Raw genomic sequence first — 13966 nt, forward strand, 5'->3', positions numbered from 1 at the left:
CAAAGGGTTCCCCATGCTGAGCCACAGGGCCCCCATTCTGCCCTAGAGCTGGGCTGAGCGACACACCCAGGCTTGACGCTGTCAGACCCCCTGTGAACCCTGCCCCGTATCTCAGAATCCTCTCGGCTCCTCCGACTGGGTCCCAGGATGACTTGGGTCTGCCTTGCTTCCGGAGAGGGAACCAGGGGCACGTGGGGCTGCACAGGAGGTTGAGGCAAGCGACCCGCCCCCCAGGCCTTGCCTCTCCCCGACGTTGGCCACCCATCCTGCTCCGGGCAGCACTCGTCCACCTTGGTGGCCCAGTTAACAGCAACTTGTGAACGGGCACGGGGGGTCCTCTGGGTGCTGGGTGGCTTTCCGTCTCATGGCTGCCCTTTCCCCCACAGCACCAGGAGCAGCACTCGGAGGGCCGCAGTGCCCCCTCTAGCGAGCCACACCTCATCTTCGTGTACGAGGACCGACAGATCCTGGAGGACGCAGCAGCGCTCATCAGCTACTACGTGAAGCGGCAGCCGGCCATCCAGAAGGAGGACCAGGGCACCATCCACCAGCTGCTGCACCAGTTCGTGCCCAGCCTCTTCTTCTCTCAGCAGCTGGACCTGGGCGCCTCTGAGGAGTCAGCCGACGAGGACCGGGACAGCCCCCAGGGGCAGAGCACAGACCCCAGCGAACGGAAGAAGCCGGCGCCAGGACCCCACAGTAGCCCCCCAGAGGAGAAGGGGGCCTTTGGGGATGCCCCGGCCACTGAGCAGCCACCCCCGCCACCCCCACCGCCACACAAGCCTCTGGACGACGTCTACAGCCTCTTCTTTGCCAACAACAACTGGTACTTCTTCCTGCGCCTGCACCAGACCCTGTGCTCCAGGCTGCTGAAGATCTACCGCCAGGCGCAGAAGCAGCTCCTGGAGTATCGGACCGAGAAGGAACGGGAGAAGCTGCTGTGTGAGGGCCGCAGGGAGAAGGGCAGCGACCCCGCCATGGAGCTGCGGCTGAAGCAGCCCAGTAAGGCTCCGAAGCCTGCCGGAGGCCCCGGGGGGTGCCTGGGGTTTGGGGTCGCAGCTCATGATCTGACATGTCCTGTTACTTTTCTTCCTGGCTTTTCGTTTTAAGAGAATTCTGTGATTTCAGATGGGAAATTGCAAACAGGAAGTTGCCAGCATAAGACAGAGGTCTCAGGTACCCCTCGCCCAGGCTCCGCCAGCACTGGCACCTGTCCTGGGTGTAGCACCCTCTCCTGACCGGGGAACCTTTGTTTTTCATGGGCCTTCTCGTGGAGCCGTCACGGCCCAGCTCCACAGTGCCCTTTTACTTTCTTTTTTTTTTTTTTTTTTTTGAGATGGAGTCTTGCGCTGTTGCGCAGGCTGGAGTATAGTGGCGGGATCTCAGCTCACTGCAACCTCCACTATCCTGGGTTCAAGTGGTTCTCCTGCCTTAGCCTTCCAAGTAGCTGGGATTACAGGCGGTCGCCACCATGCCCAGCTGATTTTTTGTATTTCTTTTTTGAAATGGAGTCTTGCTCTGTCGCCCAGGCTGGAGTGCAGTGGTGTGATCTCACTGCAGCCTCTGCCTCCCAGGTTCAAGCAATTCTCTGTCTCAGCCTCTGAGTAGCTGGGATTACAGGCACCTGCCACCATGTCCGGCTAATTTTTTTTGTATTTTTAGTGGAGATGGGGTTTCACCATCTTGGCCAGGCTGGTCTTAAACTCCTGACCTTGTGATCCACCTGCCTCAGGCTCCCAAAGTGATGGGATTACAGGCATGAGGCACTGTGCCCGGCCCAATTTTTTGTATTTTTAATAGAGACAGGTTTTCACTATTTTAGCCAACCTGGTCTCAAACTCCTGAACTCAGGTGATCTGGCTGCCTCAGCCTCCCAAAGCGCTGGGATTACAGGCACGGGCCACCATGCCTGGCTCCACAACACTCTCTGTGCCATCCCTGGGTTGCTGGCCAGATTAGGCAGCCTCAGGGAGGGTGGCAGTGAACGCCAGCTACTTGGGTTTCCTGGTGATTCCCAGATTTGCCCCAGGGGTGGCGGGTGAGCGCTGCTGGGCCCCACGGGGGCATTTGTTGGGGCTCTGTGGTGCCAGAGCTTGGCCTGCGTGGCTTTATGCACTCCAGGAGGCATGTGGATGAAGCGGTGTGTCTCCACAGGTGAAGTGGAGCTGGAGGAGTACTACCCAGCCTTCCTGGACATGGTGCGGAGCCTGCTGGAGGGCAGCATTGACCCCACGCAGTACGAGGACACCCTGCGCGAGATGTTCACCATCCACGCCTACGTGGGCTTCACCATGGACAAGCTGGTGCAGAACATCGCGCGGCAGGTGAGCCGGGCCGGGGCGGGGCCGCCCCTGAGGACGCTGGAAATGGCCCTGCCGTCACTTCACTCCCACCTGGGAAGGGGCCCCGTGGTCGGCACAGCAAACCTATCCTGTTTTTTCTTAATCGAGACAAAATTTACATAATGTGAAATTACCCATTTGGATGTTCAGTTTGGTAACATTTAGTACATTCACAATATTGTGCAACCACCACCTCTGTCTAGTTCCAGAACATTTCATCTTTCCAAAAGGAGACCCCATCCCCATCAGCAGCCACTCCCCATTCCCCTGCCCCAAGCCCCTGACATCCAGTCATCTGCTTTCTGCCTCTGGATTTCCTTCGTGCTTCATTCCTATTTATGGCTCTGTAGTAGTCAGTTGCATGGGTAGCTACGTTTCGTTTCTCCGTCTCGGCTGTGGCTGCCTTACAGAGATTGTGAGCACTGCTGCTCTGAATATTTGTGTACAGGTTTTTGTTCTGAGTTCCTGTTGACAAACCGTTCTTGAGGATAAATTGACAACATGGAAAAAACCTTAACCCACTTATCCTGGGGGAGCGTGGGAGTAGCGGTGTTCATCCGCGTTGGTTTTAGTAGTAGCAAAAACCCGGCCCCTGCTGAATGTCAACGCAAGGAAACCGGTCACGTAAACATAAACAGCAGACATCCCAGACGAGCTGGGTGTGGTTCCAGGACGTGGGTCCTGCTTGGTTTCTGCCAGAGTCATTGTTCATGGTGACCTGTTTCCTGGTCACCCAGTAAGGCTGTTCGTCATAAAGCGGGAAAAAAGCTGGAAAAAAATAATGCCATTACTCTCCCACCCAGACACAGTTACAAGAAGCATTTCAGACAGGATGTTTCCTTCCAGGTTTTAAAGACTGCTTAATGCAAGTAAAATACACACGCAGAAAAGTTCCCAAATTTGAAGGGGGCAGATGGATGGGCTTTCATCAAAAGAACCCCTGCCCCTGTGTCCCCACCCAGCCACCTGCCACCCATGGACACTCACAACCCTGATTTCTTCTTCTTCTTTTTTTTTTTTTAAGACAGAGTTTTGCTCTTGTCACCCAGGCTGGAGTACAATGGCGCGATCTCGGCTCACAGCAACCTCTGCCTCCTGGGTTCAAGCAGTGCTCCTGCCTCAGCCTCTTAAGTAGCTGGGATTACAGGTGCATGCCACCACACCCGGCTAATTTTTGTATTTTTAGTAGAGAAGGGGTTTAACCATGTTGGCCAGGCTGGTCTTGAACTCCTGACCTCAGGTGATCCGCCTGCCTCTGCCTCCCAAAGTGCTGGGATTGCAGGCGTGAGCCACGGCACCCAGCATCACAACCCTGATTTCTACACAGAGGTAGATCCTGGTCTTGAGCCGTGTGTTAACAGAAGCACACGGTGCCCGGCTGCATCCTGGGAGTGTCATTCTGTGAGATTCCTTTGTTGAGATCAACCAGCCAAGGATTCCCAGGAACGACCCCCACTCCGTCCACCTGTCTCCTGAGGACAGGCATGGGTGGTGCCCCGTGGGTGCGTCTCGTGGCCGTCCATGTACATTTCTGCTGCTGCCCTTGGGGTGAGGCAGAGAGAGGTGTGTCTCACTGATGGAAACTTTCAGTTTCCTGGATCACTCCTACCATTGCTGTGCCAGGCCGCACTCCGTGTCCTCCCTGGGGCGTCTCTCCATCAGCTGGGAGCTGTTCGAATCTCGGTGGGCTCACATTAAATTTCCCTGATGGCTCATGTGTGTGGTTGGGGCCTTGTCCTTTCATGGCCGTTGGGACATCTTTTCTCTTGGAAAGCTGTCCACGGTGTTTGTGCCTGTTTCCGTCGAGTCTGCCTTGTTGGTGACTGGGAGGATTTCTATGTCTGGCCACAAGGACTTCGTGAAACCCACAGCTGCGTTCCGACACCATCACTTAAGCCTCCTCCACTTTCCCTCTGTGTGCCCGAAACAGGTCCCTGCCCATCACCGTCCACAGCAGTGGCCGCTCCCCCAGTGAGGGAGACACGCATGGGGCAGCCTGGAGAGAGAACGCCCAGGGCCCAGCGCACGGTGTTGGGGCAGCGATGCGGGGGATGCCGGGGCCTGGCAGTCTGCCCTCCCAGGCCGGGCACCCCTCATGGGCCATGGCTTTGGGGACAGCAGCCTTGCTTGTGGCACCAGGAGATTGGACCAAATGGTTTATGGAAAGCATTGATTAGTGCTTTAAAAGAATCTCCCGCTTCCATAAACATCTCCTCTAGAACCTGTTAAAAACAAAGCAATGAAAATGGGCTGTCTGGCTGGAGCCGTAGTCAGAGCCTCGTGCTGCCCTGCTGTCCTGGCTGTGGCCTCACCAAACCCCACCTGTAGCTCACTGGGCCAGGTGCTCACCGCGGGCCCCTCCATGCTGTTTGTAACCTGCCTCGAGGCCATGTCTGGACTCTGCCTCCCTTTATCTTAAAAATTAGCATTGCTGTTTTTCAGCAGTAGCAGTAGGCATTCATTGGGCACCTGCTGTGTGCCAGGTGCTGTCTGAAACCTGTGCGTGTCCAGGTGGTATTGTATCCATTCACCAAAGCTGCACACGGAACCCCCAGGCAGTGTGGTCCCCTGACCAGGGCCTGGGCTGTGCAAGCGGGTGTTTCACACCAGCCTTGTCTGCCCCACAACCCCTGCTGTTTCCATTCCTTCCTCCTTCAGTGCAAAGGTGAAAGGAATAGCAGTGTATTTACATCCAAGCATTTAGGGGAAAGGAACAGCCTGCACTCATACCACCTTCAGCTCATTCCAGGGTTTGCTTTGGAACATTTTTTCCGTGTCTTTTCTATGTGTTTCTCACACGCACACAGGGTTTGCTGGTCTGGCTTGGTCTGATCTGGCCTGGTCTGTTTTGTTCAGGTCTGGTCTGGTCTAGTCTAGTTTTGGTCTGGTCTGGCCTGGTCTGGTCTAGTTTTGGTCTGACCTGGTCTGACCTGGTCTAGCCTGGTCTGGTCTGGTTTTGGTATGGTCTGGCCTGATCTGGTCTGGTCTGGTTTGGTTGGGTTTTGGTTTGGTCTGGTTTGGTCTGGTCTGATGTTGGTCTGGTTTGTTTTGGTTTGGTTTTGGTCTGATTTGCTCTGGTCTGATCTGGTCTGGTCTGGTTTGCTTTTGATTTGGTCTGATTTTGGTCTGGTCTGGTCTGATCTGATCTGGTTTGGTTTGGCTTGGTTTTGATTTGGTCTGGTTTGGTCTGGTCTGATTTTGCTCTGGTTTGGTTTGGTTTTGGTCTGGTCTGGTTTTGGTCTGGTCTGATCTGGTCTGGTCTGGTTTGGTTTTGATTTGGTCTGATTTGGTCCGGTCTGCTTTGGTTTGGTTTTGGTTTGGTGTGGTCTGGTTTTGGTCTGGTCTGGTCTGGTTTTGATCTGGTCTGGTTTGGTTGGTTTTGGTTTGGTCTGGTTTGGTCTGATCTGGTCTGGTCTGGTCTAATCTGATCTGGTCTGGTCTGATCTGGTCTGGTCTGGTTTGGTCTGATTTGGTCTGGTTTGATCTGGTCTGGTCTGTTTTGGTTTGGTCTGGTCTGGCTTGGTCTGGTTTGGTCTGGTCTGGTATGGTTTTGATCTGGTCTGCCCTGGCCTGCACACAGCCTGTCAGGATCCTGGTCTTCATCCCTGTGCCTTGCAGTCTCCATCCTGACTTGTTTCTGGCCTTTGCCAACTTCCTCCGTGGGTGAGATGGGGGCTCCTGCAGGAGGCAGGGTGGCCGCACCACCTGCTTTCCTCCTGCCAGTTGCACCACCTCGTGAGCGACGACGTCTGCCTGAAGGTGGTGGAGCTCTACCTGAATGAGAAGAAGCGGGGCGCTGCCGGTGGGAACCTGTCCTCCCGCTGCGTCCGCGCCGCCAGGGAGACCAGCTACCAGTGGAAGGCCGAGCGCTGCATGGCCGACGAGAACTGCTTCAAGGTGAGAGGAGGCCTGGGGCTTACAAGCCGGGAGGCCCAGCCACTCACTCAGCTCTGGACTCGGTCCTGGGTGGACCCTGGTTCAGCGGCTGGGACGTCGGCCCTGCTGCAGAGCCCGGGAGGTACCATTGACCTACAGGAAGCGTCAGGGCTTTGGAAGGGTGGCAAAGGTGGGTGGCGGGTGGCCTTGCGAGCCTGCGCTGTGCCGGCTGGGCTGTCCCAGCAGTTGAGGTTGTCGGCGTCCCTGCTCCGCAGGTGATGTTCCTGCAGCGCAAAGGGCAGGTGATCATGACCATCGAGCTCCTGGACACCGAGGAGGCCCAGACGGAGGACCCTGTGGAGGTCCAGGTGAGGCCCTGGCCCCAGGCCGTGCCACGCACACCAGGGAGCGCCTGAGGGCAGCAGCATGGGGCTCCCACCAGCCAAGTGCGGGCTGCGGGAGGATCCAGAGATCTCTGGCTCTGGAGGATCCAGAGATCCTCCCTCTGCAGACGGCAGGCTCTGCTTGAAGCCTGGTGGGTGGGGTTGCCTCCCTCCCTGCTCCCCCACCAGGCTGTCTTCTGTGCCCCCTCTCCAAAGAGCAGACCGCTCCTCCTGAGCCAGCAGGTGCATCCCAGGGCAGGAGGGGAGCCAGGCCACCTCTCCCTGGCCCCCGACTCCCACGCAGGGCATCCCCGTGGCTGACCTCTGCACCTCCCGTGTCAGGGCTGCATCCTGATCCTAATCCCCAGCAGAGGAGCCACCTGGCCCCAGCTCCCAGTCACAATTTTTGTGGGGACAGATGTTTCCTGCTCACCTCCTGCATCCTGGTGACAGTGAGGCATTGACCCGTGTGTGCCCCCAGGGTGGTCACTGGGGCCTGCAGCTCCCAGCACCTGCTGGCGGGTCCAGTGTGTGTGCACATTACTCAGCTGGCCAACTCCATTCATTTCCTGGGGCTGCCACCGCAGTGACCGCAAACCACGTGACTTCAAACAACAGAAGTCTGTTCCCTCAACGTCCTGGGGGTCAGCAGTCCACAGCCACAGTGTGGGCCAGGCCGTGCTCCTGCCAAAGGTTCTGGGACAGATCCTTCCTGCTCTTCCAGCTTCTGGGGGCTTCTGGCACCCCTCACTGTGGCCTGTTTGTGTGAGTCCCGCTGTCGCTGGGTCCTCTGTTGAGAGCTATAGTCCGGGAGGGTCTCCGTCAGGGATCGGAGTCCTCCTCAGCGGCGCTCCTCATGCTCTGGGAATAGGGGGCACAGAAGCCCTGTGAGCTCCTGAACTCAGGGTCTAGAGTGAGAGTGGCCATGGCCCTGCTGTGGGGCGTCACGGGCTGTGTCTCTCCCCGTCTCCAGCACCTGGCTCGGTACGTGGAGCAGTATGTGGGGACCGAGGGCGCATCCAGCTCACCCACCGAGGGCTTCCTCCTGAAACCCGTGTTCCTGCAGAGGTGAGAGGCCCTGGGATGTATGCTCCGTTCCTTCCTGTGGGCCCAGGGAGTGTCCCCTTTGTCCTGACGGGGGCTGGACCATGGCACATTCTCTGGCTGGGAACACTTAGTAGGCACCTGCTGTGTGCTGAGGTGGGCCCTGCCCTTTTGAGGCTTGTGGTTTGCAGAGGAGGGATTAGTAACCCCAGGACGGTGAGGGGTACGAGGGGAGGGGCCAACCTTACAATGTGACAGTGGGCGGAAGAGCGAATGCCCGGCCTGGAGGGAGACACTGCCAGAGCTGGTGGGGCCAGGCCAGAGGCAGGTGGCTGTGGCAGGACCCTGGACCAACTCAGGTTGGGCTCGGATGGCGCCCCTGGGACCAGTGGGGGCCGCTGGTGGTGTTCAGATCTGGGGGCATTTCTTCTTCTTTCCATTTGCTTTTCTGTGGACCCCTGGGAGGTAGCACATCTGATGGTCCCAGGCCTAGGGGCTTCCCAGCCTGCAAATCCTCTCACGATGCCGAGAGCGAGCCAGAGTCCATTCCACCTCCTCTCACCCCCAGGAACCTCAAGAAGTTCCGCCGCCGGTGGCAGAGCGAGCAGGCGCGGGCCCTGCGCGGCGAGGCCAGGAGCTCCTGGAAGCGGCTGGTGGGCGTGGAGAGTGCCTGTGACGTGGACTGCCGCTTCAAGCTCAGCACCCACAAGATGGTGTTCATCGTGAACTCCGAGGACTACATGTACCGTCGCGGAACCCTCTGCCGGGCCAAGCAGGTGCCAGGGGAGGCCTGGGCTGCCCCTACACCCCCCTCCTCACCCCAAGTTCTGGGGCCCTGGGGGTCCAACCCTCAGCCGCCCTGACACCGGCCTCTCCAACAGGTGCAGCCCCTGGTCCTGCTCCGCCACCACCAGCACTTTGAGGAGTGGCACAGCCGCTGGCTGGAGGACAACGTGACAGTGGAGGCGGCCAGCCTGGTGCAGGACTGGCTGATGGGTGAAGAGGATGAGGACATGGTACCCTGCAAGACGCTGTGTGAGACGGTGCACGTGCACGGCCTGCCCGTGACCCGCTACCGCGTGCAGTACAGCCGCCGCCCAGCCTCGCCCTGACGTGCCCTCGGCCTTGGTTGCGTTGGGGCCGTTTTCTTGAACGACCTGAGAGGCATCTCCCAGCCCCTCTGCTGCCGGACAGCGCACTCCAGGGCAGGACGCCGCACCCGGTCTCCTGTGGGCCTGCCGTGTGCCAAACCTGAGCTACCTGCACCCGAGCCCTGGGGCTCAGCCCCACCACAGGGGCGGGTGGACGTGCTGGCCGAGGAGCAAGCAATCACGTTTGCGTCCCTGTCCGTCACATGTGCCAAATCCCTGGCAGGCGGGTGGCCCCTGCCCTATGTTCTTACCGTGTCTTGGAAAAGTCACAGGTGACAGCCCTCTTGAGGCCTGCACTTTGGAGGGGGTCCATGTCCAAGAGACCCTGACAAGGAAGGAGTTGAGCCCTGGGTAGGCTTGCTTGAAAAGTGAGTCCTTCTAGAATATTCTCAGAGCTGTCAGAAATGTCACCTGAGGGTTTGGGCATCAGCTCTGCCCGGCTGGTGTTCAGGCCCTCAGTCACTTTGGAAGTGAGAAGAACCCTTTAGCCAAACCTTTGGGATCCCACTTTGAAGTCAAGACCTGGAGTAGGTGGGCAGTGCCTCGGGAGACCCCGCTCTGGATAAGAGACACCCAACCCCAACTCCAGCAGCTGGACTCTGGGGCCACAAGGGGAGGGACCCCAGCCAGCGTTCCCACAGAAGTGTTCCCGCAGAGCTGGCACCACCCCGTTGTGGGGCGGCGGGCCCAGTCGAGTTCATGCAGTGGGTACCCTAGGTGTATGTGTACACACACAGATATTTATTCTTTTCGCTCTTAGTGGTTGTTATTTCTGCAGCAGCCAAGTCCCGCAGCTCCCTGGGGCTGAGATCTCCTTTTGTGGAACTCCAAGAGCTGCCCTGACAGTCCCACCCACCACCCACGGAGCCCCATCCGTCTGCCTACCCCGGGACCCACATGGCCACTCCAGGGATCGCTGTTATCCTTTCGTGAGGGGCTGAGGCAACTGTCCCATGAAGGCATCCAAGGCTTTCAGTGCCAAGAATCCCAAGTGACTGGGGCTGGGGATCGGTTCTCCAGGCCTCTCTCCCCCCACTGTGAGAGCCCCTGGCCCTGGCCCCTGTGCACCAGTGGGCCCAGAATAACCACCACCCTCACCGTCCTGCAACAGCTGGACTCAAGTTTCCAGGAAGTGGAGATGCGTTTCTAGAAGTTCCCTGTGGAACCTGGAGGCTCCGGACGCCTTTGACTCCAGGCTGGGCGATTCCGAGGCTGGCCCGTCCTCCTGGGATCCCCGCCCCCGCTCCCCCAAGTGTCACGCAGGCACTTTGTACGCGTCCCGGTTTTCTAAGAAGGGAACTTGCCATCAGGATTCCTGCACCAGGCCCACAGTCGTCTCGGGCAGAGCCACGTGGGCCCTGGGTGCAGCCGGAGACCCCGCCGAGCCCCTCCTTTCGGTATTCCCATCCCCGCATGCTTCTAGGGAGCGCCTCTTTTCCGTTCTTGAGGAATTTCTGTTCTGGGGCTTGTCCTTCCTTTGCAGCTGTTTTGAATGTAGTTTTCCTTTTCTATTTATTTGCACATTAAAGTTAAAAATTGAATATTGACATCAAGCCATGAGGGTATGTTGGTCTCTTCCTGCGAGAGCCTTGCCGACTTCCTGCCACCAGGTCAGTGGGCGGGACCCACGGGAGCAAGGGGTGGCTGGGTGTGCCCACCCGGGCCCAGGGGAGTCGAAGCCCACCTCGAACCAAGATCATCTCACACCCTGCACCTGCACCGCTGCGACATGGGAGTGTCTTCTAGAATATTCTTTTCTAACTCCATATGCACATTTAGTGGGAATTAGAAGCGTCTCCTTCCCCCGAGTGTCTCTCATGCAGAGCCCAATTTAAAGATGATGGTGTTTGCTCTAAGCTTCCCATGCCCAACCTGTCCATCCAGGCCTGCGCCTGCCCACCCGCCCCACACGACCACCCTCCATACTCCATGGGGCCCACCCACCTCCTGGCTTTCACCATCATTTTCTCCTCATCTCCTGCCCCCTGTCTGTGTCCCAGGCCGCACACCTGCCTCCGGGTAGCAGAAGCCCCCAGCTCTGCTATGTCCCCTGGCTGACATGCCTAGAGGGTTCCAAGGCAGAAGTGGCCAGCCCCTCCCCTTCAGTATGGGCTCCTCCATCCTCTGCAGGGACTGTCCTCCCCAACCTCCCCGAAGGGCCATAGCTGCCTCCCAAGGACCCATGTGCTCCCTGCACACCCGAGCTTCCCTGGCAGTTCTGACCCCCACCCCCACCAGAGGGTCAGGGCTCCCGGGGAGTGTGGCAAGCCAGACTGGAGGCTGCCCTGTTTCCTTCTGCCTCGATCCCACAGCTGGGGATGCCCAGGGTCCTCTCTGGGCCCCCAGACTGGCTTTCCTTGGTCAGAAGTGCTGCAGGGACTGGAAAAGGCCGTGCTTGGACCAGGAGAGCGAACAAAGAGCAGATCTCCAAGGTGGCCCCGCCCTTGAGGGGTCCACTGCCCTCAAGTAGGCAGGGCCCGTGGCCTTGACAAGGTGATATGAGATGAGAGAGGTCCCTCGCTGGCCCTGAAGATGTCTCCACTGTGCTGGGGAGGGGACCCCATGGCAAGGGACAGAGAGTGGCCTCCAAGAGCCAAGTGGGACCTCAGAGCCACCACTACCACCAGGACCCAAATTCTGCCCAAGTCCACCTAAGCCCAGAAAAGGCCCCCAAGCAGCAGATAAGGACACAGCCCAGCTGACGCCTTGATCTCTGCCTCATTTGACCCTGAACCAAGGACCCAACCTGCCAGGCCGGACCCCCTGACCCACGGAGAGGTGAGGTCATAGAGGTGTGTGGCTGTGAGCCACGTTCATTACCCAGAGAGAGAACAGCAGCGTTGATGAAGCCGCTGTATGTCCAGCACCTCCCCTTCCGCCTCCTTCAAGTATGTGGAGGTGGCTGAGGGTCTCAGGAACCCCTACTGAGGGGGGAAATTAAAGAAAGAAAAAATTAAAAAGAGAATTAATCTTTCCTGTATTAGGCTGACTTGTCCCAGAGGCAGCAACGGGCACAGCCCAGACCCAGGAAAAGTCTTAATAATACTAAGAAGCCAAGACACAAAGGAATGTGCTCTGGAGCCTCTCCCAGCACTCCCTCAACACAGGGAGAAGGAAGATTTTCCTTTGTTTTAGGGTATGAGTTTATAGATTCCTGTTCTCTGTAACTAGTGACTTCAAGTATTCTGTTTTATCTAAGCAGTGAAGGTCATAAACCATGTGAGCAGGCCTGAGATATAGCCACCTGGGTGCCATAGTGATGGCCGCGGAATAAGCCATGCTAGGCACTAGGGCAAACCTAGATAATGGCCATCTGGGTTGCATAGCAAGAGTCATGTGTAATCCTGAGTTATGAACCTGTTACAATTTGATGAACCGTCTTTGTCCTGCCTCTGTATCCCTGCTTTCACACCATTGTAAGCCTGCTTCACGCTAACCCACCCCGTTTTTAAAGTGTGTGTAAAAGTCAAGTGCTGTCTTTTTTCTAGGCCCAACTTTTATTTTATTTATTTATTTTTTTTGAGACGGAGGCTTGCTCTGTCGCCCAGGCTGGAGTGCAGTGGTGCAATCTCGACTCACTGCAAGCCCCACCTCCCGGGTTCACGCCATTCTCCTGCCTCAGCCTCCTGAGTAGCTGGGACTACAGGCGCCCACCACCGCACCCGGCTAATTTTTTTTTTTTTGTATTTTCAGTAGAGATGGGGTTTCACTGTGTTAGTCAGGATGGTCTCGATCTCCTGACCTCATGGTCCGTCTGCCTCGGCCTCCCAAAGTGCTGGGATTACAGGCGTGAGCCACTGCGCCCATCCTCTAGGCCCAGTTTTTAGATGTTGAGTCCGGTGGGTCTGAGTGTGCTCAGTAAAGATCCTCCTGTATACACCCCAAGGTCTCTCTTTTCCTCCTGTTTCCACAACACCACACGTGATGCTGACAGAGGGCGCTGGGACAGGGGCTTCCAGTGGGGCCCCAGGAGCATTTATTCTGTTGCTACTGAGGTGTTTGTCTCACTGGCTTTTGCAACATAGAACCAGTGCTTCCTGCCTGATGTCGTCACTTGCTGAGAATGAAGCTAACTACTCCAAACAGCAAACTGAATACCATCTAGCAATTGCGTTCCTTTGTATTTGCCCAAGGGAACTGAAAACTTGGATCCACACAAAAACCTGCACACAGATATATGCAGCCTTATTCACCAGCTCCCAAACTCAGATGCAACCAAGACTTCCTTCAGCGGGCAAACGGATAAACCATGTCACCTCCAGACAACAGGATAGAAAAGGAAATGAGCAGGCCGGGCGTGGTGGCTCATGCCTGTAATCCCAGCACTTTGGGAGGCTGAGGTGGGTGGATCACGAGGTCAGGAGATCGAGACCATCCTGGCTAACATGGTGAAACCCCATCTCTACTAAAAAAATACAAAAAATTAGCCGGGCGTGGTGGCAAGCACCTGTGGTCCCAGTTACTTGGGAGGCTGAGGCAGGAGAATGGCGGTGAACCCAGGAGGTGGAGCTTGCAGTGAGCAGAGATCGCGCCACTGTACTCCAGCCTGGGTGACAAAGCGAGACTGCATCTCAAAAAAAAAAAAAAAAAGGAAATGAGCCACGAGGCTGTGAAGACATGAAGGGGCCAGGCCAGGCGTGGTGGCTCAAGCCTGTAATTCCAGCACTTTGGGAGGCTGAGGCAGGAGGATCACCTGAGGTCAGTTCAAGACCAGTCTGGCCAACATGGTGAAACCCCGTCTCTACTGAAAATACATAGCCAGGCATGGTGGCGGGCGCCTGTAATCCCAGCTACTCCAGAGGCTGAGGCAGAGAATTGCGTGAACCCAGGAGGCAGAGATTTCAGTGAGCCGAGATCGTGCCACTGCACTCTGGCCTGGGTGGCAGAGTGAGACTCTGTCTCAAAAAATAAAAGACACAAAGGCACCTCAAATGCATCTAAGTGAAAGAAGCCATCCTGGAAAGGCTGCACACTGCATGATTCCAACTATAGAACACTCTGGAAAAGGCAAAAGTATAGAGACAGTGGTTGCCAGGGGGGCAGATGGGAGGAAGGAACCTATAGGTGGAGGTGGATTTTTAGGGCAGTGACACGACTCTGTGTGACACTATGGTCAATGGACATGTCACGACACATGTCCAAACCCATAGAAGGTACAGCACCAAAAGTG

At 57.0% G+C, this 13966-nt stretch overlaps 1 protein-coding gene across 2 annotated transcripts in view; it reads left to right on the forward strand.

Moving 5' to 3' along the window:
- The window catches only part of LOC105492296 (SIN3 transcription regulator family member B), a 50641-nt gene extending 40292 nt beyond the window's left edge, over nucleotides 1–10349 (forward strand). For both annotated transcript variants that reach the window (XM_011759337.2, XM_011759394.3), the window contains 7 exons: nucleotides 387–1002; nucleotides 2155–2324; nucleotides 6066–6239; nucleotides 6494–6586; nucleotides 7575–7669; nucleotides 8214–8421; nucleotides 8527–10349. In XM_011759337.2, the coding sequence (XP_011757639.1) occupies nucleotides 387–1002; nucleotides 2155–2324; nucleotides 6066–6239; nucleotides 6494–6586; nucleotides 7575–7669; nucleotides 8214–8421; nucleotides 8527–8757 (1587 nt within the window). In that variant the 3' untranslated portion in view covers nucleotides 8758–10349. The remainder of the gene's footprint in view (nucleotides 1–386; nucleotides 1003–2154; nucleotides 2325–6065; nucleotides 6240–6493; nucleotides 6587–7574; nucleotides 7670–8213; nucleotides 8422–8526) is intronic.
- Nucleotides 10350–13966: the final 3617 nt, after the last annotated feature.

This window comes from Macaca nemestrina, chromosome 20 (genome assembly GCF_043159975.1).
Source record: "Macaca nemestrina isolate mMacNem1 chromosome 20, mMacNem.hap1, whole genome shotgun sequence".
NCBI classification, from domain to species: domain Eukaryota; kingdom Metazoa; phylum Chordata; class Mammalia; order Primates; family Cercopithecidae; genus Macaca; species Macaca nemestrina.